The 27,398-nt window shown below is 45.6% G+C and overlaps 1 protein-coding gene across 4 annotated transcripts in view; it reads left to right on the forward strand.

The window, feature by feature from the left end:
- Positions 1–27,398, forward strand: part of mpp2b (MAGUK p55 scaffold protein 2b) — a 94,764-nt gene that overhangs the window by 59,579 nt on the left and 7,787 nt on the right. For all 4 annotated transcript variants that reach the window (XM_056297413.1, XM_056297411.1, XM_056297410.1 and 1 more), the window contains 4 exons: positions 4,683–4,814; positions 10,118–10,220; positions 26,759–26,827; positions 27,116–27,277. In XM_056297413.1, coding sequence (XP_056153388.1) covers positions 4,683–4,814; positions 10,118–10,220; positions 26,759–26,827; positions 27,116–27,277 — 466 coding nt within the window. The remainder of the gene's footprint in view (positions 1–4,682; positions 4,815–10,117; positions 10,221–26,758; positions 26,828–27,115; positions 27,278–27,398) is intronic.

Genomic DNA, 27,398 nt, shown 5'->3' on the forward strand with positions numbered 1-27,398 from the left:
GACTGAGATGAGAAGGTGACAGGACTTGAACAGGTGGAAGCTGATGGAAATGAAGACAGGGAGAACGGGGCGTGTAGCAACCTGGCTGGGCGAGATGTGAACTGTGGTCGGAAGAAGCCAATCCAGCAGACTGCTGTTAGGGTGGCAGAGTCTGTACTTGAGGAAGAGGAAGAGATGCAGTCGGATGATGAGGTGAAATTATAAAAGTCTGTTAAAAGGAAGTCCACAGAGGGTGGGCAGGACGATTTAAAAGCAAAGAGGCTTTCATCAGGTAAAAAGCCATCCTCCTCTTCTTCATCTGAGCAGGACACAGGAGAAAGAGACTGTGAGTTAGTTTCCACTCCTCATACACAGCGGGACACTGAAGGGAGCTGTGCTTTCCTGAAAATCAGCAAGTTTTTACAGGTCACCGAGGGTTTGAGGGCGCTCAGGGTGGAAAATTACTTTCCAGACTTGCAGCTTTTTGTTGACTCAGTCAGACGTTTTATGAAAAACACAGAAGATTTGGAGGTGAACACGTTTACTGAGCAGGAAGTCTTCAGACTGAGGAAACTGGTACAGAAAGTGAAACGGCAACTCCTTGATGATGCTTAAGATGAGTTTGGTGGACGAGTGTGTTGCTCTGGGCGATCCTCCTCTGACTGCTGCTGGAGGAGCCACTGATTCCTGGAGCCAGGCTGGAGGTCCACCACTGGTGCTCTCCAGGACTTTCCAGAAACTGGTTTCCACCAGGAACCTCACCCTAGAGTGCATAGTGGCTGCAGCAGGATCAGGACTTGACAACACCGAGGCGGGAGCTCAGCTGCTCAACATGAGGTCTCCGTGCCGCATAAGAGACTTTTCACAGCTAGCAAAGTAAAAAACTGTCTGAAGGAGAGCTGAGGAGGAGGACGATGAAGAGGACCTGTGACAGGGGAGCAGAGTGTTCACACCCCAGAATCTGGCGTGGTAGTGTGCTTAGTGGGAGTTGGTGTAGATCTGCTTTCCTTTTTCTTTTATTTGTTATGTACATTGTGTAAACACAACTTACATTGCACGTTGTGCGTCTTGGGAGAGAGGTCCTCCTCTGGTGCTCTCCCTGAGGTTTCTTCCTATTTTTCCTCCCTGTTAAGGGTTTTAGGGAGTTCTTCCTCATTCGACACGAGGGTCTAAGGGCAGGATGTTGTGTTGCTGCAAACCCCCTGAGGTGAATTTGTGTTTGTTATGTTGGGCTGTTTGATTTTGAAGTTCTGTTTTGATAAATAATTGTTTAGATACTCAATGGTCTTTTTTTTTTCCCCGAAACTTTTTCTTTTTTTGTGTGTGTGAGAGCTGGATGATAAAGAGACGATTGTGTTTGACTATCAGCTGTGGGACTGTGATGTGTTCTGAATACATGTACCCTTTTAAAATCAATCAGATCTCTCTCGCTCTCGCTCTCCGTCTGTGTGTGTCTGTGTGTGTGTGTGTGTGTGTGTGTGTGTCTCTCTCTCTGTCTCTCTGTCTCGCTCTGTGTGTGTCTCTCTTGGTCTGTGTGTGTGTGTGTCTCTCTCTCTGTCTCTCTGTCTCGCTCTGTGTGTGTCTCTCTTGGTCTGTGTGTGTGTGTGTGTGTGTGTGTGTGTGTGTGTGTGTGTGTGTGTGTGTGTGTCTCTCTCTCTCTCTCTGTCTCTCTGTCTCGCTCTGTGTGTGTCTCTCTTGGTCTGTGTGTGTGTGTGTGTGTGTGTGTGTGTGTGTGTGTGTGTGTGTGTGTGTGTGTGTGTGTGTGTCTCTCTCTCTATCTGTCTCTCTGTCTCACTGTGTGTGTCTCTCTTGGTCTGTGTGTGTGTGTGTGTGTGTGTGTGTGTGTGTGTGTGTGTCTCTCTCTCTGTCTCTCTGTCTCGCTCTGTGTGTGTCTCTCTTGGTCTGTGTGTGTGTGTGTGTGTGTGTGTGTGTGTGTGTGTGTGTGTGTGTCTCTCTCTCTCTCTGTCTCTCTGTCTCGCTCTGTGTGTGTCTCTCTTGGTCTGTGTGTGTGTGTGTGTGTGTGTGTGTGTGTGTGTGTGTGTCTCTATCTATCTCTCTGTCTCACTGTGTGTGTGTCTCTCTTGGTGTGTGTGTGTGTGTGTGTGTGTGTGTGTGTGTGTGTGTGTGTGTGTGTGTGTGTGTGTGTGTGTGTGTGTGTGTGTGTGTGTGTGTGTCTCTCTCTCTCTATCTGTCTCTCTGTCTCACTGTGTGTGTCTCTCTTGGTCTGTGTGTGTGTGTGTGTGTGTGTGTGTGTGTCTCTATCTATCTCTCTGTCTCGCTCTGTGTGTGTCTCTCTTGGTCTGTGTGTGTGTGTGTGTGTGTGTGTGTGTGTGTGTGTGTGTGTGTGTGTGTGTCTCTATCTATCTCTCTGTCTCACTGTGTGTGTGTCTCTCTTGGTCTGTGTGTGTGTGTGTGTGTGTGTGTGTGTGTGTGTGTGTGTGTGTGTGTGTGTCTCTCTCTCTGTCTCTCTGTCTCGCTCTGTGTGTGTCTCTCTTGGTCTGTGTGTGTGTGTGTGTGTGTGTGTGTGTGTGTGTGTGTGTCTCTCTCTCTATCTGTCTCTCTGTCTCACTGTGTGTGTCTCTCTTGGTCTGTGTGTGTGTGTGTGTGTGTGTGTGTGTGTGTCTCTATCTATCTCTCTGTCTCACTGTGTGTGTGTCTCTCTTGGTCTGTGTGTGTGTGTGTGTGTGTGTGTGTGTGTGTGTCTCTGGGGGGATGTGTCTCTGGCTGTGTGAGCAGCCTCTCTAGCACTGAGCGGTCAGTGAAGCACCCCTCTCGGTGAGCGAGGCTGTCCTCTAGTCCAACAGCTCCTGTCTCACTGTGTGTGTGTCTCTCTATCTGTCTCTCTGTCTCACTGTGTGTGTCTCTCTTGGTCTCTCTGTGTGTGTGTGTGTGTGTGTGTGTGTGTGTGTGTGTGTGTGTGTGTGTGTCTCTGGGGGGATGTGTCTCTGGCTGTGTGAGCAGCCTCTCTAGCACTGAGCGGTCAGTGAAGCACCCCTCTCGGTGAGCGAGGCTGTCCTCTAGTCCAACAGCTCCTGTCTCACTGTGTGTGTGTCTCTCTATCTGTCTCTCTGTCTCACTGTGTGTGTCTCTCTTGGTCTCTCTGTGTGTGTGTGTGTGTGTGTGTGTGTGTGTGTGTGTGTGTGTGTGTGTGTGTCTCTGGGGGGATGTGTCTCTGGCTGTGTGAGCAGCCTCTCTAGCACTGAGCGGTCAGTGAAGCACCCCTCTCGGTGAGCAAGGCTGTCCTCTAGTCCAACAGCTCCTGTCTCACTGTGTGTGTGTCTCTCTATCTGTCTCTCTGTCTCACTGTGTGTGTCTCTCTTGGTCTGTGTGTGTGTGTGTGTGTGTGTGTCTCTGGGGGGATGTGTCTCTGGCTGTGTGAGCAGCCTCTCTAGCACTGAGCGGTCAGTGAAGCACCCCTCTCGGTGAGCGAGGCTGTCCTCTAGTCCAACAGCTCCTGTCTCACTGTGTGTGTGTCTCTCTTGGTCTGTGTGTGTGTGTGTCTGTGTGTGTGTGTGTGTGTGTGTGTGTGTGTGTGTGTGTGTGTGTGTGTGTCTCTGGGGGGATGTGTCTCTGGCTGTGTGAGCAGCCTCTCTAGCACTGAGCGGTCAGTGAAGCACCCCTCTCGGTGAGCGAGGCTGTCCTCTAGTCCAACAGCTCCTGTCTCACTGTGTGTGTGTCTCTCTATCTGTCTCTCTGTCTCACTGTGTGTGTCTCTCTTGGTCTGTGTGTGTGTGTGTGTGTGTGTGTGTGTGTGTGTGTGTGTGTGTGTGTGTGTGTGTGTGTCTCTGGGGGGATGTGTCTCTGGCTGTGTGAGCAGCCTCTCTAGCACTGAGCGGTCAGTGAAGCACCCCTCTCGGTGAGCGAGGCTGTCCTCTAGTCCAACAGCTCCTGTCTCACTGTGTGTGTGTCTCTCTTGGTCTGTGTGTGTGTGTGTCTGTGTGTGTGTGTGTGTGTGTGTGTGTGTGTGTGTGTGTGTGTGTGTGTGTGTGTGTGTGTGTCTCTGGGGGGATGTGTCTCTGGCTGTGTGAGCAGCCTCTCTAGCACTGAGCGGTCAGTGAAGCACCCCTCTCGGTGAGCGAGGCTGTCCTCTAGTCCAACAGCTCCTGTCTCACTGTGTGTGTGTCTCTCTATCTGTCTCTCTGTCTCACTGTGTGTGTCTCTCTTGGTCTGTGTGTGTGTGTGTGTGTGTGTGTGTGTGTGTGTGTGTGTGTGTGTGTGTGTGTCTCTGGGGGGATGTGTCTCTGGCTGTGTGAGCAGCCTCTCTAGCACTGAGCGGTCAGTGAAGCACCCCTCTCGGTGAGCGAGGCTGTCCTCTAGTCCAACAGCTCCTGTCTCACCGTCATCGACCCCAGCATCCACTGCAGCCACAGACATAAACGTGTCAGTAGTGTAGACCTGAAAAGCTTTCTCCCAACATGATTTATTCACCATTTGGAAAAAGATGGCGCCTATTTTTTTAATTCAAATCAAATCATACAGTGGTGTGTTTTGAAGGATGGTGGATAAAAAACCATCACTTGAGAGTCCTGATCATCCAGACTACAGAAGCATCCACCCGACCCCAGGAGAGGCTTCTTACTCTAGTTCCTTGGCTTTGGGAAATCAGTCTGATATACTTTGATTTGTCTGAATTTAGAAAGAAAAATGTGACATTTGTTGTCTTTCCCTCATGTGTGTCTGTCCTCATGTGTGTCTGTCCTCAGGCCTTTGTGAAGTGTCATTTTGACTACGACCCCGCTCACGATAACCTGATCCCCTGTAAGGAGGCCGGCCTGAGCTTCGACCGAGGACACATTCTCCAGATCTTCAACCAGGAAGACCTCAACTGGTGGCAGGTCAGTGTGTGTGTGTGTGTGTGTGTGTGTGTGTGTGTGTGTGTGTGTGTGTGTGTGTGTGTGTGTGTGTGCCGGGCGCTACTTTAATATTGTTTTTTCCATGGTATTGTGCTTAGATTAAATTCAGATTTTGTCATATCATGATATAGAGTTGTGTTATCTAAACGAACAACAATGTAAATGTGTGACCTAAAGTTCTCAGAGTTAAAACTTAAAAGGAGACCCGGGGAAGCAGCAGGTAGTTACTATGTAGCTATTATGTAGTTATTATGTAGTTATGCTACACAGCAGGAACAATTAACTTATTAATTAACTTTGATGACCACTTTCAACACTGGACCAGAGATTCTGATGTTCTCCACTGACTTTTTTAACTGAATCTGCAGCCTACTGACACATGCACCTACTGACACAAGCAGCCTATTGACACATGCACCTACTGCCTATTGACACCTGCAGGCTACTGCCACATGTATCTACTGCCACATGCATCCTACTGACACATACAGCCTACGTCTACTGACACACGCAGCCTACTGCCACATGTACCTACTGCCACATGCATCCTACTGACACACGCAGCCTACTGCCACATGTACCTACTGCCACATGCATCCTACTGACACATGCAGCCTACTGACACATACAGCCTACGTCTACTGACACACGCAGCCTACTGCCACATGTATCTACTGCCACATGCATCCTACTGACACACGCAGCCTACTGCCACATGCACCTACTGCCACATGCATCCTACTGACACACGCAGCCTACTGCCACATGCACCTACTGACACATACAGCCTACGTCTACTGACACACGCAGCCTACTGCCACATGTATCTACTGCCACATGCATCCTACTGACACATACAGCCTACGTCTACTGACACACGCAGCCTACTGCCACATGTACCTACTGCCACATGCATCCTACTGACACACGCAGCCTACTGCCACATGTACCTACTGCCACATGCATCCTACTGACACATGCAGCCTACTGCCACACGCATCCTACTGACACATACAGCCTACGTCTACTGACACACGCAGCCTACTGCCACATGTACCTACTGCCACATGTACCTACTGCCACATGCATCCTACTGACACACGCAGCCTACTGCCACATGTATCTACTGCCACATGCATCCTACTGACACATACAGCCTACTGCCACATGTATCTACTGCCACACGCATCCTACTGACACATACAGCCTACGTCTACTGACACACGCAGCCTACTGCCACATGTACCTACTGCCACATGTACCTACTGCCACATGCATCCTACTGACACACGCAGCCTACTGCCACATGTACCTACTGCCACATGCATCCTACTGACACACGCAGCCTACTGCCACATGTACCTACTGCCACATGCATCCTACTGACACATGCAGCCTACTGCCACACGCATCCTACTGACACATACAGCCTACGTCTACTGACACACGCAGCCTACTGCCACATGTACCTACTGCCACATGTACCTACTGCCACATGCATCCTACTGACACACGCAGCCTACTGCCACATGTATCTACTGCCACATGCATCCTACTGACACATACAGCCTACTGCCACATGTATCTACTGCCACACGCATCCTACTGACACATACAGCCTACGTCTACTGACACACGCAGCCTACTGCCACATGTACCTACTGCCACATGTACCTACTGCCACATGCATCCTACTGACACACGCAGCCTACTGCCACATGTACCTACTGCCACATGCATCCTACTGACACACGCAGCCTACTGCCACATGTATCTACTGCCACACGCATCCTACTGACACACGCAGCCTACTGCCACATGTACCTACTGCCACATGTACCTACTGACACACGCAGCCTACTGCCACATGTACCTACTGCCACATGCATCCTACTGACACACGCAGCCTACTGCCACATGTACCTACTGCCACATGCATCCTACTGACACATGCAGCCTACTGCCACATGCACCTACTGCCACATGCATCCTACTGACACATACAGCCTACTGCCACATGTATCTACTGCCACACGCATCCTACTGACACATACAGCCTACGTCTACTGACACACGCAGCCTACTGCCACATGTATCTACTGCCACATGCATCCTACTGACACATACAGCCTACATCTACTGACACATGCAGCCTACTGCCACATGCACCTACTGCCACACGCATCCTACTGACACATACAGCCTACGTCTACTGACACATGCAGCCTACTGCCACATGCACCTACTGCCACATGCACCTACTGCCACATGCATCCTACTGACACATGCACCTACTGACACATGCATCCTACTGACACATGCAGCCTACTGCCACATGCACCTACTGCCACATGCATCCTACTGACACACGCAGCCTACTGCCACATGCACCTACTGACACATACAGCCTACGTCTACTGACACACGCAGCCTACTGCCACATGTATCTACTGCCACATGCATCCTACTGACACATACAGCCTACGTCTACTGACACACGCAGCCTACTGCCACATGTACCTACTGCCACATGCATCCTACTGACACACGCAGCCTACTGCCACATGTACCTACTGCCACATGCATCCTACTGACACATGCAGCCTACTGCCACACGCATCCTACTGACACATACAGCCTACGTCTACTGACACACGCAGCCTACTGCCACATGTACCTACTGCCACATGTACCTACTGCCACATGCATCCTACTGACACACGCAGCCTACTGCCACATGTATCTACTGCCACATGCATCCTACTGACACATACAGCCTACTGCCACATGTATCTACTGCCACACGCATCCTACTGACACATACAGCCTACGTCTACTGACACACGCAGCCTACTGCCACATGTACCTACTGCCACATGTACCTACTGCCACATGCATCCTACTGACACACGCAGCCTACTGCCACATGTACCTACTGCCACATGCATCCTACTGACACACGCAGCCTACTGCCACATGTATCTACTGCCACACGCATCCTACTGACACACGCAGCCTACTGCCACATGTACCTACTGCCACATGTACCTACTGACACACGCAGCCTACTGCCACATGTACCTACTGCCACATGCATCCTACTGACACACGCAGCCTACTGCCACATGTACCTACTGCCACATGCATCCTACTGACACATGCAGCCTACTGCCACATGCACCTACTGCCACATGCATCCTACTGACACATACAGCCTACTGCCACATGTATCTACTGCCACACGCATCCTACTGACACATACAGCCTACGTCTACTGACACACGCAGCCTACTGCCACATGTATCTACTGCCACATGCATCCTACTGACACATACAGCCTACATCTACTGACACATGCAGCCTACTGCCACATGCACCTACTGCCACACGCATCCTACTGACACATACAGCCTACGTCTACTGACACATGCAGCCTACTGCCACATGCACCTACTGCCACATGCACCTACTGCCACATGCATCCTACTGACACATGCACCTACTGACACATGCAGCCTACTGACACATGCATCCTACTGACACACGCAGCCTACTGCCACATGCACCTACTGCCACATGCATCCTACTGACACATGCAGCCTACTGACACATGCAGCCTACGTCTACTGACACACGCAGCCTACTGCCACATGTACCTACTGCCACATGCACCTACTGCCACATGCATCCTACTGACACACGCAGCCTACTGACACATGCACCTACTGCCACATGCATCCTACTGACACATGCAGCCTACTGACACATGCAGCCTACGTCTACTGACACACGCAGCCTACTGACACATGCAGCCTACTGACACATGCATCCTACTGACACACGCAGCCTACTGACACATGCAGCCTACTGACACATGCAGCCTACTGACACATGCAGCCTACGTCTACTGACACACGCAGCCTACTGCCACATGTACCTACTGCCACACGTATCCTACTGACACATACAGCCTACTGACACATGCAGCCTACTGACACATGCATCTACTGACATGCAGCCTACAGACACATTCACCTACTGTCACATGCAGCCTACTGACACATTACACCTAGTGACACATGCAGCGCACTGACAAATGTACATACTTGCACATGCACCTACTGACACATGCATTCTACAGACACATGCAGCCTACAGACACATGTACTTACTGACACATTGCACCTACTGACACATGCACGTATTGTCCACTTTTCACATTGCACTTTGATCCTGCAGTTCAATCCTTCTTATTCTATATATTTTAATTCTATTTTATGTTTTCATTTTTCCTTTTTAAGTCATTTTTTCTCATCCCGTGTTGCTTGCGTGATATTGTCTTGTATGATATTGTGTGTCTTATGTAATGTTGTCTTATGTGAAGCATTGCTTTGTGTGTGAATTGTGCTGTACAAATAAACCTGCCTGGCCTTGTAATGTCACACAACATGAACTGTGAACTTGTGGAAGGAGCATTATCAAATCAAATCAAATCAATTTTATTTGTATAGCCCAATATCACAAATTACAAATGTGCCTCAGTGGGCTTAACAGCAACACAACATCCTGTCCTTAGACCCTCTCATCGGATAAGGAACAACTCCCTATTATTTGAAAACAAGTTCTGATTTGACATTATACTTTACATTATACTTTACATTACACTTTACATTATACTTTACATAACACTTTACATTATACTTTACATTACACAGGTGTGATGAGGGTAATGATGGTATTTTTACTTAAGTGAGCAGATATGATGAGGTTAATGATGGTATTTTTACTTAAGTGAGCAGATATGATGAGGGTAATGATGGTATTTTTACTTAAGTGAGCAGATATGATGAGGGTAATGATGTTATTTTTACTTAAGTGAGCAGATATGATGAGGGTAATGATGGTGTTTTACCTTAAGTGAGCAGATATGATGAGGGTAATGATGGTATTTTTACTTAAGTGTGCAGATATGATGAGGGTAATGATGTTATTTTTACTTAAGTGAGCAGATATGATGAGGGTAATGATGGTATTTTTACTTAAGTGAGCAGATATGATGAGGGTAATGATGGTATTTTTACTTAAGTGAGCAGATATGATGAGGTTAATGATGGTATTTTTACTTAAGTGAGCAGATATGATGAGGGTAATGATGGTATTTTTACTTAAGTGTGCAGATATGATGAGGGTAATGATGGTATTTTTACTTAAGTGAGCAGATATGATGAGGGTAATGATGGTATTTTCTATATCTCTCGGTGTTCATGTGTTTGGTTTCACCTCAGGCCTGCCATCTCCAGGGAGGCAGCACAGGTCTGATTCCCAGCCAGCTGCTGGAGGAGAAAAGAAAAGCTTTTGTAAAGAGAGACCTGGAGCTTGTCACCACAGGTACACATATCATTACACACACACACCTACACACACTCAACACAGCTCCATCACACCTACACACATCTCCATCACAGCTAAAGCTAGTGAAGCATTAGCCTCATAAAGCCTGAATCTCTTCACAGCTGGACTCGGCTCACGTGGAGGAGATAGTCTGGGAAGGATCCATAGTGAGTCAGTTGAGCCCGGCAGAATGTGTTGAACCACTCAGCAAGCTACCTGGAGTGGTTTAGATGGTGACAACAATGAACGATGCCATATTTTCAAAACAACAATTATGGCTACGCTAACAAGTGTGGCAATAGAGTTCATTGTATCAAAGACATTTAAAAAGACACACACAAGTCAAATCAATTTTATTGGTGTAGCCCAATATCACAAATTACAAATTTGTCGCAAGGGACACACACAATAATAGCTAATTGCATGGACTGACGGGATAGCAGCAGACCAGCTCTGCATCATGACTTTATGGCTCTGACTGATGAGAGGATGATCCAGTCACCTGCAAAGTCATGTTGGTGCTGGTCACTGACGACAGCCCTAACACAAACCAATGTCTATTGGTGATGATGATGATGATGATTAAACCGTCTTATATAGCGCTTTTCTAACACTCCAAGTGGCTGAAATAAGACAACAGATAAACATAACACAGACATACAGGGGTGGATGTGGGGGCTACGAGAAGGAGAAGCGGCAGCAACACGACGCCAGCAGTACTCTCCCACTTAGACACATACAAGAGGGCAAGAAAGCCAAACAAACAAACAAAAACATTTGAAACACAATGAGAGAAACAACGTCTGCGGTCCAGCTTCACACGTTGACTTTTAAAGCAGGAGTCAAATTAAATGATCCTATCAGCAGCTCTTAAAGACTGGTAACATTCCCACCAGGAGTCAAATTAAATGATCTGAACCCATCAGCAGGTCTTAAAGACTGGTAACATTCCCACAGCTATTATTGAATTAAAAACATAGCAAGAAGGTCCTGGGTTCGAACCCCAGGCCGTCCCAGCTCCTTTCTGTGTAGCGTTTGCATGTTCTCCCCATGTCTGCGTGGGTTTCCTCTGGGTGCTCTGGTTTCTTCCCACCATCACAAAAACATGCATGTTAGGTTCAAACTCCTGCCTGTGACCCTGCCCTGAGCAAGGCAATGGAGAGAAGAACTGGAGTTGGTCCCCGGATGCTGCAGCTGCCCACTGCTCCTGTAAAATAGGATGGTTACATGCATATATATATATATATGTGTGTGTGTGTGTGTGTGTGTGTGTGTGTGTGTATGTGCGTATGTGTGTGTATATATATATATATATATATATATATATATATATATACACACACATATACATATACACACTCAATGGTAGGGAAAGTGCTCAACAAATAAGCAGCAACTACTGGCTGTTGCTGGAAGAGTCCTGGCCAGAGTCATGCTACACAGGCTGGTAAAACACATCTCAGAGGAGCTGTTGCCTGAGTCACAGTGTGGGTTTAGGAGGAATAGGAGTACTGTGGACATGGTGTTCACAGCACGGCAACTCCAGGAGAAGTGTAGGGAGCAACACCAGGACCTCTTCATAGCCTTCATCGACCTTTCAAAGGCTTTTGACACAGTCAACAGGGACATCCTATGGAACATCCTCCTGAAGTTTGGCTGTCCACGAAAGTTTGTCAACATCCTTCAAAGATTTCACGTGGGGATGATGGCACGTGTGACCATTGGAGGCCAGGAATCCGAGCCCTTCAGGGTGTGCACCGGGGTACGTCAGGGGTGCATCCTTGCTCCAGTTCTCTTCAACATCTTCCTCCTGTGTGTGACATTGCTGCTCCACAAGGAAATCAGGAAGGACAGTGGGGTTACTGTGGACTTCAGACTAGATGGAAACCTATTTAACATCCGTAGGCTCCAAGCGGTCACAAAAATGACATGTGAGCACATCATGGAGTTACAGTACGCAGATGACTGTGCAGTTGTGGCCCACACACCTGAGGCGCTACGAGCTACCCTTGCAGCTGCTGCAAGGGCGTATGGTAGGCTGGGGCTCCTTTATAAACATGGCAAAGACTGGAGTAGTATGCCAGTGGGCATCTACTCCTCCATCTCATTCACCAACCTTCACCATCTCCGACAAACCACTTGCAACAGTGGAATCCTTCAAATACCTGGGCAGCTTCCTCTCTGACGACTGCAGCATCGACAGGGAGATGCAAAACCGGATTAAACAAGCGCCATCCTCTTTTGGCAGACTTAGGAGAAGGGTCTTTCAAAACAAAGACCTCAACCTCCACACCAAAATATCTGTCTACTTGGCAGTTGTCATCACGACTCTCCTCTACAGCTGTGAGGCGTGGACCCTGTACAGCCACCACCTCAGGATGCTTGAGGCCTTCCACATCCAATGCCTACAATGCATCCTGAGGAGAACCTGGCGTGACCGAGTGCCCCATACTGAAATACACCACAAGACCAACTGCATCAGCATGGAGGCTACCGTCACCCAGCACCAACTTCATTGGCTCGGTCGGACATCAGGATGCCAAAGGAGCGCTTACCGCGTACAGTGCTGTATGACCAGCTGCATCGTGGCCGCTGCTTGGCAGGAGGCCAGAAAAATGGTACAAAGACCAGCTGAAGACCATCATAAAGAAGTGCGGCCTGAACCTGAGCCCGCTGGAGGACACTGCCGCCCAACGCTCCCATCTGGCGACAGCTCTGTCAACAAGGGGTGCAAAAGCTCGAGAAGGACCGCGGTGACTGACAGACCAGGAGACGTCTGAAGAGACATGAAGCCAGTACCACACCTACACCCCCAGTCAGTACACCTACACCCCCAGTCAGTACACCTACACCCCCAGTCAGTCCACCTACACCCCCAGTCAGGGATCTCACCTGTTCTGTCTGTGGCAGACAGTGTGGATCGCGGATTGGGCTTTACAGCCATAAGAAGACTGACAAGTGACAGAGGCAGGATTGTCATTGTAGGACACGACGGACAATCTAAAGCATATAGGGGAGGGAGAGGTGCCACATTCCAACACTGAAAAACACCTGATCGCTAACGGTCCAGTGGGGGGGTGGGGTGGGCGGGGTATTTGTGTATTGTCCTGATTTATTTATAATTACAAAATGGGTGCTTATATCTATGTGTGCAGCTGCTGGCCAGTTCATTGCTGTTATTCAGTGTGGACATTTGTGGTCTGCAGATGATAAATATTGTTCAGGTACACATACTAGGTTACACATTTTACTACTGGCTGAATATGTTTTGTTCTTTCAGAGGCTTTTCCAGGTGATTGAATAATTAATGTTTCTGTCTGCCAATCACCAAATATAAGGGCTTAAACATGTGACACTCTTTAAACGGTTGTTTTAAAGCAACACATGTGAGCATTAAACCTCTTTCTGAATGTTCCCTCTGTTAGACTCACGTATGTCTCTGTTTTCTCGTTGTCCTCTCTCTCGTCACCGTAGCTTGGTAGATACCTCCCTTCATCTGGCATTTTCCCTCGAGGGGGCAGGAGTCGTTCACATGGCAGTTGCAGTTGGGGGTGTCCAGTTGTGATGAAGGTGTCGTTGATTTGTTGATGATTCTTGTGTTGTGGGGCGATATTGTGTTGAGTGTCAGGCATGCAGCTGTAACTAGTTTTGATGGTGTTCCTATTAAATATCTTACTCAGTTGATGGTCCGGGGTAAAGCACTTATCCAAAAGTTCAAAACACTGCTTACCCGTGTTTGTGGTCACGGTATCACTGTAGGGTGGTTGTACCAGGGTGTCACTGTAGGGTGGTTGTACCAGGGTGTCACTGTAGGGTGGTTGTACCAGGGTGTCAGTGTAGGGTGGTTGTACCAGGGTGTCACTGTAGGGTGGTTGTACCACGGTGTACCTGTAGGGTGGTTGTACCAGGGTGTCACTGTAGGGTGGTTGTACCAGGGTGTCAGTGTAGGGTGGTTGTACCAGGGTGTCACTGTAGGGTGGTTGTACCAGGGTGTCACTGTAGGGTGGTTATACCAGGGTGTCAGTGTAGGGTGGTTGTACCAGGGTGTCAGTGTAGGGTGGTTGTACCAGGACGTCAGTGTAGGGTGGTTGTACCAGGGTGTCAGTGTAGGGTGGTTGTACCAGGGTGTCACTGTAGGGTGGTTTACCACGGTGTCACTGTAGGGTGGTTGTACCAGGGTGTCACTGTAGGGTGGTTGTACCAGGGTGTCAGTGTAGGGTGGTTGTACCAGGGTGTCAGTGTAGGGTGGTTGTACCAGGGTGTACCTGTAGGGTGGTTGTACCAGGGTGTCACTGTAGGGTGGTTGTACCAGGGTGTCAGTGTAGGGTGGTTGTACCAGGGTGTCACTGTAGGGTGGTTGTACCAGGGTGTCACTGTAGGGTGGTTGTACCAGGGTGTCAGTGTAGGGTGGTTGTACCAGGGTGTCAGTGTAGGGTGGTTGTACCAGGGTGTCAGTGTAGGGTGGTTGTACCAGGGTGTCAGTGTAGGGTGGTTGTACCAGGGTGTACCTGTAGGGTGGTTGTACCAGGGTGTCACTGTAGGGTGGTTTACCACGGTGTCACTGTAGGGTGGTTGTACCAGGGTGTCACTGTAGGGTGGTTGTACCAGGGTGTCAGTGTAGGGTGGTGTTACCAGGGTGTCAGTGTAGGGTGGTTGTACCAGGGTGTCACTGTAGGGTGGTTGTACCAGGGTGTCACTGTAGGGTGGTTGTACCAGGGTGTCACTGTAGGGTGGTGTTACCAGGGTGTCAGTGTAGGGTGGTTGTACCAGGGTGTCACTGTAGGGTGGTTGTACCAGGGCATCACTGTAGGGTGGTTGTACCAGGGTGACAGTGTAGGGTGGTTGTACCAGGGTGTCACTGTAGGGTGGTTGTACCAGGGTGTCACTGTAGGGTGGTTGTACCAGGGTGTCAGTGTAGGGTGGTTGTACCAGAGTGTCAGTGTAGGGGGGTTGTACCAGGGTGTCAGTGTAGGGTGGTTGTACCAGGGTGTCAGTGTAGGGTGGTTGTACCAGGGTGTCAGTGTAGGGTGGTGTTACCAGGGTGTCAGTGTAGGGTGGTTGTACCAGGGTGTCAGTGTAGGGTGGTTGTACCAGGGTGTCAGTGTAGGGTGGTGTTACCAGGGTGTCAGTTTAGGGTGGTTGTACCAGGGTGTCAGTGTAGGGTGGTTGTACCAGGGTGTCAGTGTAGGGTGGTTGTACCAGGGTGTCAGTGTAGGGTGGTTGTACCAGGGTGTCAGTGTAGGGTGGTTGTACCAGCTGATGTTTCATCTTCTGCTACGTTTGTAGGTTTGCTGGCAGTCAGTGTGTAATGGTGGGTTGTACTTGAGCTTAAAATTGTAGCCGCTGTTTTGTAAGGCATCACTAGATGATCATGTTGAGAGTCTTCTATTAATGCTTTATGGGATGTTCTTCAAGATGGAGGGTGGGTGGTTGCTTTCACTATGGACATACTGCAGCGTGTTGTTGGGCTTCATGTATGGCTTGTATGTGCCGTTGAGATGTCCAGAAAGTCCATTTGTTTTTTGTTTGCTTCAATCGTAATTTTTAGCCCTTTGTTTGAGAATATTTTACAGATTGTTTTTTTAATATGCTTGACCTCTCTTGGTGATTTGGTACAAATTGCTAGCCCATTATCCCTATAGAGTCCAACATTGATGTCTAGATCTTGTATTGTAACAAATATATTACAATTAGTTCACTATATATATATATATATATATATATATATATATATATATATATATATACACTCACTGGCCACTTTATTAGGTACACCTTGCTAGTACCGGGTTGGACCCCCTTTTGTCTTCAGAACTGCCTTAATCCTTCGTGGCATAGATTCAACAAGGTACTGGAAACATTCCTCAGAGAGTTTGGTCCATATTGACATGATAGCATCACACAGTTGCTGCAGATTTGTCGGCTGCACATCCATGATGCGAATCTCCCGGTCCACCACATCCCAAAAGTGCTCTATTGGATTGAGATCTGGTGACTGTGGAGGCCATTTGAGTACAGTGAACTCGTTGTCATGTTCAAGAAACCAGTCTGAGATGATTCGAGCTTTATGACATGGCGCGTTATCCTGCTGGAAGTAGCCATCAGAAGATGGGAACACTGTGGTCATAAAGGGATGGACATGGTCAGCAACAATACTCAGGTAGGCTGTGGCGTTGACACGATGCTCAATTGGTACTAAGAGGCCCAAAGTGTGCCAAGAAAATATCCCCCACACCATTACACCACCACCACCACCAGCCTGAACCGTTGATACAAGGCAGGATGGATCCATGCTTTCATGTTGTTGACGCCAAATTCTGACCCTACCATCCAAATGTCGCAGCAGAAATCGAGACTCATCAGACCAGGCAACGTTTTTCCAATCTTCTATTGTCCAATTTTGGTGAGCCTGTGCGAATTGTAGCCTCAGTTTCCTGTTCTTAGCTGACAGGAGTGGCACCCGGTGTGGTCTTCTGCTGCTGTAGCCCATCTGCCTCAAGGTTCGACGTGTTGTGCGTTCAGAGATGCTCTTCTGCATACCTCGGTTGTAATGAGTGGTTATTTGAGTTACTGTTGCCTTTCTGTCAGCTCGAACCAGTCTGGCCATTCTCCTCTGACCTCTGGCATCAACAAGGCATTTTCGCCCACAGAACTGCCGCTCACTGGATATTTTCTCTTTTTCGGACCATTCTCTGTAAACCCTAGAGATGGTTGTGCGTGAAAATCCCAGTAGATCAGCAGTTTCTGAAATACTCAGACCAGCCCGTCTGGCACCAACAACCATGCCACGTTCAAAGTCACTTAAATCACCTTTCTTCCCCATTCTGATGCTCGGTTTGAACTGCAGCAGATCGTCTTGACCATGTCTACATGCCTAAATGCATTGAGTTGCTGCCATGTGATTGGCTGATTAGAAATTTGCGTTAACGAGCAGTTGGACAGGTGTGCCTAATAAAGTGGCCGGTGAGTGTATATATATATATCTATATACACACACTTATAGCATTTTTTTTCTGAAACCGTCAATGTGTTGAATGCTCGACAAATGATGAGCGGAATATCAACACTCATGCAGAAAAAAAGATTTTAATACATTGCAGTACAGGCCTGTTTCGTGCGTCTTGCATTCATCAGCAGCTAATGAGTGCGAGACGCTGATGAGTGCAGCTGATGAGTGTGAGACGCACGAAACAGGCCTGTACTGCAATGTATTAAAATCTTTTTTCCTGTATCCGCGTTGATATATATATATATATATATATATATATATATATATATATATATATATATATGTAGATGTGGCAGGCGTTCTTGAGGCATCCTGTAATGTAATATATATATATATATATATATATATATATATATATATGTGTGTGTGTGTGTGTGTGTGTGTGTGTGTGTGTGTGCAACAGCTAGTAGGTATATGCCATGACTGCTGCCGCAGATGGACTTGTCACCCCTGTTTTTATACCTGGTGACAATTTTAGCATCCCTCCATTGTTGGGGGACACTCTCCTGGTCTCAGACCTGCAGAATGTACTGATAGATCATTCTGGAGCACAAGTATCCTCCTTGTTTTAGGAGTTCTGCTGAGATACCATCACTGCCAGGGAACGTATTGCTCTTGAGGGAGTTGATGGCTGTAAGTACTTCTTGAAAAGTTGGCAAGTGATCAAGGTCTGGGATGGGAGGACGAATCGGCAGCTCTTCAAGGATGGATTGGTCAGTTGGTAAGTGCTTGTTAAGTAGGCCTTCAAAATGTTCAGCCCACCTTGCCAGGATCCACTTTTGGTCTTTCAGAGATGTTAGTCCTTCTGCTGATTTTAAGGGTGTGATAGAGCAGTTCCTAGGTCCATATATAGTCTTTATATATTTGTAGAAGTTGTGCATATCATTTCTGTCAGCATATGATTGAATCTGGTTAGCTTTGTTCATCTACAATGTATTTTGCAGCGTGGCACAATGTTGTTTATACCTTCTTCTTATGTGCTATTTGCCACTGCTGCTGAAAGATGGTGGATGCAGGGCAGTTGAGAGTAGCCATGTGTGCCCTATTCATGGTTTCCAGCAGGGATGTGATGATGTCAAGAGTTCTCGTTAAACCAGTTCTGATGTTTTCTGGCTCTGTAGCCTATAGAGTCGATTGCAGCTTGATGTAGCAGTGAGGTTAGGGAGGTCCATTTCTGATCCATGGAATTGTCAGAACTCAGAATGGCCTCAAACTCTGGTGCCATCATGCCTACAGAGCAATGGAACTCATTCCGTGCTGGGCCTGACTTCAATTTAGCACAGTTCAGTTGCTTTTTTATGGATTTCTTGAGACGCAGTGGGGGGCACACTTTGACACGGAGCTTGGTCATAATCAGGTGGTGATCCGTCCAGTATTCTGCACCACTCATGGCCCGGGTCAGCAAGACATCACTAGTGCCAGTACGTCTTGTTATGGTATAGTCAATCAGCTGCCAGTGTTTAGATCGTGGCTGCATCCAGGAATGTTTTGCATTTGGCCTTCTGCTGAAACAGTGTGTTCATGATGGTGAGGTCATGCTCTGCACAGAGTGTTAACAGCCTCAGATGATTTGCATTAACCTGACTAACCCCATGCCTACCCAATGCTGCACTCCACAGACCATTGTTCTTTCCTACCCTAGCATCAAAGTCTCCCAGAAGAAGGACCTTGTCCTTTTTTGGGATATGATGAAGGGCCTCATCTAGTTGCTGGTAGAAGCTGTCCTTCACACCATTGTCAGATGGTAGTGTTGGTGCATATGCACTTAACAGAGTGGCATAGCGTGCCTTTGCTAGGGGGATACAGAGGGTCATTAGCCTCTCACTTAGTCGAGTGGGTGTTTCAGTGAGGCTGGGTAGAATGCTGTTCTTGATTACCAGTCCAATACCAGGAATTGATAATATAGATGATAAACTGATTTGAATAGCTGTTAATTATATTGCACACCCTATCTGTCGCATAATGAATACCAGCCTGAAACAATCGATCTTTCCACAAGCTTGGAAGGAAGCAAAAGTCATACCATTGCCTAAAGATAAGAAAACATCATTTAGTGGCCACAACAGCCACCCCATTAGCTTGCTATCAACTATAAGTAATATCTTTGAGAAGGCAATTTTTGATCAAATACAAGAATACTTCTCAGCAAATAATCTGATAACAGATTTCTAGCATGCCTATAGAAAGGGACATTCTACATGTGCAGCTCTAGCCCAAATGACAGATGACTGGTACAAAGATTTGGACAGCAAAATGATCTGTGGTGCAGTCGTTTTCCAGCAGCATTTGATGTAATTTACCACAAGCTCCTTCTTGAAAAGCTGGAGTCTTATGGTCTTAGACCATCTGCAATGGCCTGGATGGAAAGTTATTTGATGCATAGCTCACATAGAGTCTTGTTTAATGGAGATTACTTAGATAGTGCATCTATAGAGTGTGGAATTCCTCAAGGAAGCTGCCTAGGTCCACTTATGTACTCCATTTTTACAAATGATTTACCTCTTGTACTAAAAGATGCTAAATTAACGATGTATGCTGATGACACTACAGTGTATGCATCAGCAACAACACCTGCTGAGTTAAATGTCATCTGGAATAGGGAGCTAGATATAATTGGGAAATGGGTCTTTGAAAACAAACTGATACTTAACACAACCAAAACGAAAAGCATTATATTTGGTTCAAATCATTGTCTTAGGAAAGAGCCAGAGCTAAAACTCTATAAATAAAGCACTAACTAAGCTCCTGGGCATCATTCTTGATAATAAGCTGTCCTGGTCAAAACACATTGACACAGTTGTAAACAGAATGGGTAAGGCATTGGCAGTGGTAAGGCGATGCAGACAATACCTTACACCAGAATTGACTAAAATGGTAATAAACATTATTGTTCTCTCACAGCTTGACTATTGCCAAATAATATGGGCGAATGCCATGAAAAAAGATTTAAGCAAACTCCAGTTGCTACAGAACTAGGCAGCACGCCTTGCTCTCCAATGTCCATACAATACTAACATCAACAGCATGCACTTCTGTCTACAATGCTTAAAAGTTGAGGACAGAATGAATGCTGCACTTCCATCTTCAATAGGGAAGGTTTTACAATACAAAACTCCATCACATCAGTACAATCAGTTAAAACACAATTCAGAATCATATACACTACTGTTCAAAAGTTTGGGATCACCCAAACAATTTCGTGTTTTCCATGAAAAGTCACACTTATTCACCACCATATGTTGTGAAATGAATAGAAAATAGAGTCAAGACATTGACAAGGTTAGAAATAATGATTTGTATTTGAAATAAGATTTTTTTTACATCAAACTTTGCTTTCGTCAAAGAATCCTCCGTTTGCAGCAATTACAGCATTGCAGACCTTTGGCATTCTAGCTGTTAATTTGTTGAGGTAATCTGGAGAAATTGCACCCCACGCTTCCAGAAGCAGCTCCCACAAGTTGGATTGGTTGGATGGGCACTTCTTTGAGCAGATTGAGTTTCTGGAGCATCACATTTGTGGGGTCAATTAAACGCTCAAAATGGCCAGAAAAAGAGAACTTTCATCTGAAACTCGACAGTCTATTCTTGTTCTTAGAAATGAAGGCTATTCCATGCGAGAAATTGCTAAGAAATTGAAGATTTCCTACACCGGTGTGTACTACTCCCTTCAGAGGACAGCACAAACAGGCTCTAACAGGTACTATTTAATGAAGATGCCAGTTGGGGACCTGTGAGGCGTCTGTTTCTCAAACTAGAGACTCTAATGTACTTATCTTCTTGCTCAGTTGGGCAACGCGGCCTCCCACTTCTTTTTCTACTCTGGTTAGAGCCTGTTTGTGCTGTCCTCTGAAGGGAGTAGTACACACCGGTGTAGGAAATCTTCAATTTCTTAGCAATTTCTCGCATGGAATAGCCTTCATTTCTAAGAACAAGAATAGACTGTCGAGTTTCAGATGAAAGTTCTCTTTTTCTGGCCATTTTGAGCGTTTAATTGACCCCACAAATGTGATGCTCCAGAAACTCAATCTGCTCAAAGAAGTGCCCATCCAACCAATCCAACTTGTGGGAGCTGCTTCTGGAAGCGTGGGGTGCAATTTCTCCAGATTACCTCAACAAATTAACAGCTAGAATGCCAAAGGTCTGCAATGCTGTAATTGCTGCAAATGGAGGATTCTTTGACGAAAGCAAAGTTTGATGTAAAAAAAATCTTATTTCAAATACAAATCATTATTTCTAACCTTGTCAATGTCTTGACTCTATTTTCTATTCATTTCACAACATATGGTGGTGAATAAGTGTGACTTTTCATGGAAAACACAAAATTGTTTGGGTGATCCCAAACTTTTGAACGGTAGTGTACATATGCCACTAGACAGGCAACAGAAGGCCGGTTTTCACTTCCTAAGCCAAACACTAATTTTCTGAAGCGTCCGGCAGAATACAGACCAATGAAAGCATGGAGACCCTTACCACTGCCAACGACTAGACTGACACACAAATCACTATTTAAACAGCAGATAAAGAAACACCTGGGAATGTTATAGTTGTAGGATGCAAAATACATGGTCATACGCACACACACACATGCAGGACAGGGTGAGGTGTGACTGGAGCGGAGTTCTACAGCCTGGATGGTGTCAACAGTTTGTACGTTGGAATGATGTGTGTATGTGTCTTTGCTGTTGGATGAGGACTTGTGTGTACTGTAAAGTTTAATGTAGGTTTTTGCTGTTTTTGTTTGTTTTGTTTTTGTTTCTCTCTGTCGTGTGTATTAAATGTATGTATGTATTAAATGTATGTATGTAGTACATGTATTGTTTTTATGTGGACCCCCGTAAGACTAGTGGTGCTTTAGGGCACAGCTAATGGGGATCCTGATAAATAAACAAATAAACAAATGCTGGTGTTGTTCGCCAAGGGGATAGCCTCTCCAAAAAAAGGGTGGACCCTCCTCCTTCCTCTCTCATGGAGCTTTCACCCAGGAGCCTGGTTTCGCTGAGACCAGCCATGTCCACGTTGTAGCGTCTCAGTTCCTCAGCAGTCCGCGCAGTCCTTCAATGTGGTCTGTCGCCATCATTATCAAGGAGCGTCCTAACACTCCGTGATGCCAACTTGAATGGGATCATTTTCTTGTTTTTACCACTGGATGGAATTCCCGGTAGGCACGGTAACCTACCCAGGAGGTTGGTTGAGTGGACAATTTTTAGGCCACCTTTTCTAGGCCCCTCCCCATTTGTGGTGAGCTGTGTGGTCCCAAAACAGGGCTGCTCAGTCACAAGGGTTCTGTCAAAAGCAGCTGCCACTCAATCACAGCACTAGCGACCATATACCCCATGCTGCTGATGTCCAGGGCTCTGATTAGAAGCTCCCAGGGCAATTCTACCCTTCTCCTGTTGCAAGACACCCCAGCGCCACCAGACTTCAGCGGGTATAAGGTCGGATATTGTACACCATGGTCAGAGGTGGAGACCTACGGAAGGAGGTTTTTAGAGTTCCACAGGGGGTGCGCAGTCCTCAGTAGCACTGTCTTTGCCGTGACAGGTTGGTCCTGGTGGCAAGGGCTTTTATCCAGGATGACCAGTCACCCTTCATGACTGCAGGAGGCTGCCAGAAACTCCAGACTGTCGAAGAACCACCTAGTGTGTGCCACCAAACATGTTGCTTTTCTCTCAGGTGTGCTCCCCTAGCCTTTGGCTAAACAGACTTCCCACAGGGCAGCGGGGAAGTGGTTGGCAATGAACAGTATGAATCCAAGCCCTTTTTCGTTTCTAACCAGGTAGGAACAGAGCAGCTGGTGAGTCACTGCTTGCCGTCTGCCCTTCAGCCCCTGTGGAGGGCAGACGACAGTTCTGACCTTGGAGCTCTCAAAGGGCACATCTGTCCACAGGCATGTTGGGCACACTTGGTGCCTGCTGAGATCGTGTGGTGAATACAGTATTTAAAGAGGGTTTTTTCTTTTCTTTTGTTTTGGATGGAGGCGTTTGAAACTGTTTAATCTATGACTTAGACGTCGATTTAATATTTCAAAGAGCTGTTGTGTATTTCAGTTTTGTGGCACAGTAGCTGACAGGTGTGTTATTTTAAACAATGATTGCGCATTTCAGACATTATTTTAGTCGTAAATTACTGTTATGAATATCCTTCTTTATCTTTAAATGCATCTTACTCTTCAGTTGCCAACTTGCTTTATTATACAGGGGGATGGATAAATGTCTTTTTATTCACATGTTTGTTTTAAACCAGGTTTACATGTAGTATTAAGCGATCTGGAGTGGAGACACAGTAGAAAGCTGTGGCAGGGTGAATAGTCGACTGTTCACCTATTTCAGGGCTAACACCTTTATTCTTTACCTTACTGTACTAACTACTGTACCTTACTGTAATAACTACTGTACCTTACTGTAATAACTACTGTACCTTACTGTACTAGCTACTGTGCCTTACTGTAATAACTACTGTACCTTACTATACTAAGATGTCTGTGAATGTTCTCATTCATCCAGGTCATGGTTATCCTCTATTCAACTCCTTTGGATTACCTTACTATACTAACTACTGTACCTTACTAGCTACTGTACCTTACTATACTAACTACTGTACCTTACTGTACCTTACTATACTAACTACTTTACCTTACTGTACTAACTACTGTGCCTTACTGTACCTTACTATACTAACTACTGTACCTTGCTGTACTAGCTACTGTACCTTACTATACTAACTACTGTGCCTTACTGTACCTTATTGTACTAACTACTGTACCTTACTATACTAACTACTGTACCTTACTAGCTACTGTACCTTACTATACTAACTACTGTACCTTACTGTAATAACTACTGTACCTTACTGTACTAGCTACTGTGCCTTATTGTAATAACTACTGTACCTTACTGTACTAACTACTGTACCTTACTGTAATAACTACGGTACCTTACTGTACTAGCTACTGTACCTTACTGTAATAACTACGGTACCTTACTTTACTAGCTACTGTGCCTTACTGTACTAAGATGTCTGTGAATATTCTCATTCATCCAGGTCATGGTTATCCTCTATTCAACTCCTTTGGATTACCTTACTATACTAACTACTGTACCTTACTAGCTACTGTAACTTACTATACTAACTACTGTACCTTACTGTACCTTACAATACTAACTACTGTACCTTACTGTACTAACTACTGTGCCTTACTGTACCTTACTATACTAACTACTGTACCTTACTGTAATAACTACTGTACCTTACTGTACTAGCTACTGTGCCTTACTGTAATAACTACTGTACCTTACTATACTAAGATGTCTGTGAATGTTCTCATTCATCCAGGTCATGGTTATCCTCTATTCAACTCCTTTGGATTACCTTACTATACTAACTACTCTACCTTACTGTACCTTACTATACTAACTACTGTGCCTTACTGTAATAACTACTGTACCTTACTGTACTAGCTACTGTACCTTACTGTGATAACTACTGTACCTTACTGTAATAACTACTGTACCTTACTATACTAGCTACTGTACCTTACTGTAATAACTACTGTACCTTACTATACTAAGATGTCTGTGAATGTTCTCATTCATCCAGGTCATGGTTATCCTGTATTCAACTCCTTTGGATTACCTTACTATACTAACTACTGTACCTTACTGTACCTTACTATACTAACTACTGTGCCTTACTGTAATAACTACTGTACCTTACTGTACTAGCTACTGTACCTTACTATACTAACTACTGGGCCTTACTGTACTAGCTACTGTACCTTACTATACTAACTACTGTGCCTTACTGTACCTTATTGTACTAACTACTGTACCTTACTATACTAACTACTGTGCCTTACTGTACCTTATTGTACTAACTACTGTACCTTACTATACTAACTACTGTAACTTACTATACTTGCTACTGTGCTTTACTGTACTAACTACTGTACCTTACTATACTAACTACTGTACCTTACTATACTAACTACTGTACCTTACTGTAATAACTGTTGTACCTTACTATACTAACTACTGTAACTTACTATATTAGCTACTGTACTTTACTGTACTAACTACTGTACCTTACTATACTAGCTACTGTGCCTTACTGTACTAACTACTGTACCTCACTATACTGGCTACTGTACCTTACTATACTAGCTACTGTGCTTTACTGTACTAAGTACTCTACGTTACTATACTAGCTACTGTGCTTTACTGTACTAACTACTGTACCTTACTATACTAACTACTGTACCTTACTATACTAGCCACTGTACCTTACTGTAATAACTACTGTACCTTACTGTAATAACTATTGTACCTTACTATACTAGCTACTGTACCTTACTGTAATAAATACTGTATGTTAATATACTAGCTACTGTACCTTACTATACTAGCCACTGTACCTTACTATACTAGCTACTGTACCTTACTGTAATAACTACTGTACCTTACTGTAATAACTACTGTACCTTACTATACTAGCCACTGTACCTTACCGTAATAACTACTGTATGTTAATATACTAGCTACTGTACCTTACTATACTAGCTACTGTACCTTACTGTAATAAATACTGTATGTTAATATACTAGCTACTGTACCTTACTATACTAGCCACTGTACCTTACTATACTAGCTACTGTACCTTACTGTAATAAGTACTGTACCTTACTATACTAGCCACTGTACCTTACTATACTAGCTACTGTACCTTACTTTACTAGCTACTGTACCTTACTGTAATAACTACTGTACCTTACTATACTAACTACTGTACCTTACTTTACTAGCTACTGTGCCTTACTATACTAAGTACTGTACGTTACTGTAATAACTACTGTACCTTACTATACTAGCCACTGTACCTTACTGTAATAACTACTGTATATTAATATACTAGCTACTGTACCTTAGTATACTAGCTACTGTACCTTACTGTAATAACTACTGTACCTTACTATACTAGCTACTGTACCTTACTCTAATAACTACTGTACCTTACTGTAATAACTACTGTACCTTACTATACTAGCCACTGTACCTTACTATACTAGCTACTGTACCTTACTGTACTGTGTTTTGCTGATGTTTTTGCACCTCGTAAGTTGTATCTTATACTGCTTATATTTTACACTTACGTTGTTTAGACTTTCGACTTTTTATTGCAGATATTTTATGTTTCTTATCTCTTGTATGTGTGCAGCAGTTCGAAGTTTGGCAGAGCTGCCACGTCGTGGTGCTTTCCTGCACGTCTGCCATGCTTCCTGTGAGCTCGGCTCGTCTGCCGTCTTTCCTGGAGTTTCAGGAGACACCTGCTTTTTCCTGAGCAGTTAATGGACTGGCTTTTGTTGGTGTGCACCGCCACCCAGTGGTCGAGTCCCTCTATTGACTCTGAATGGCAAATGACTTACCATCAAGGGGCAGGACGCAACAGATAAAATTGCAGTACTTGACATCCATAATTGTCCTTTCTTTCTTTCTTTCTTTCTTTCTTTTGGTTGTGTATCGTCTGCCTCCAGGTCCTCTTTGTGCTGGAATGGGTGGTAAGAAGAAGAAAAAGATGATGTATTTGACAACCAAAAATGCAGGTAATTAAAACCTTCCTTTCAACATGTGATTCTGCTTATGAATGGATTTGATATGTAATTTAGAAAATGCCACCTTATACAGTGTGTTGTGTTGTGTTGTGTTCTAATCTTTCATTTTAATTGTTTATAAATCTTTCCATGTAGGGAAAGGAATGCTACCTGAGATTTATCAGTGTTTTATAACTGTAATCGCAGTGTAAAATGTCCTTTACACCAGCAATACCTCTTTGAGAATGGGTGTTTTGTCCTCATTCGGGAGTTAAAGCCTTGACTCTGTCATCTCACCAGAGTTTGACCGTCATGAGCTGCGGATCTACGAGGAGGTGGCCAAGGTCCCGGCCTTCAGGAGGAAGACGCTGGTTCTGATTGGAGCGCAAGGTGTCGGTCGACGCAGTCTCAAGAACAAACTGTTAGTGTCAGAGGCGCTGCGGTATGGGACCACCGTCCCCTGTAAGTCCCTGCCAGCACACACTGGCCTGCTCAGCTGCTCAGCTGCTCTGCATGCTTCAGGATTTGGACATACGGGGCTTTGAAACAGTATTTACCCCTTCACTAATTTCCTGTATTTTTG

Source organism: Lampris incognitus, chromosome 17 (genome assembly GCF_029633865.1).
Source record: "Lampris incognitus isolate fLamInc1 chromosome 17, fLamInc1.hap2, whole genome shotgun sequence".
Taxonomy (NCBI): Eukaryota; Metazoa; Chordata; class Actinopteri; order Lampriformes; family Lampridae; genus Lampris; species Lampris incognitus.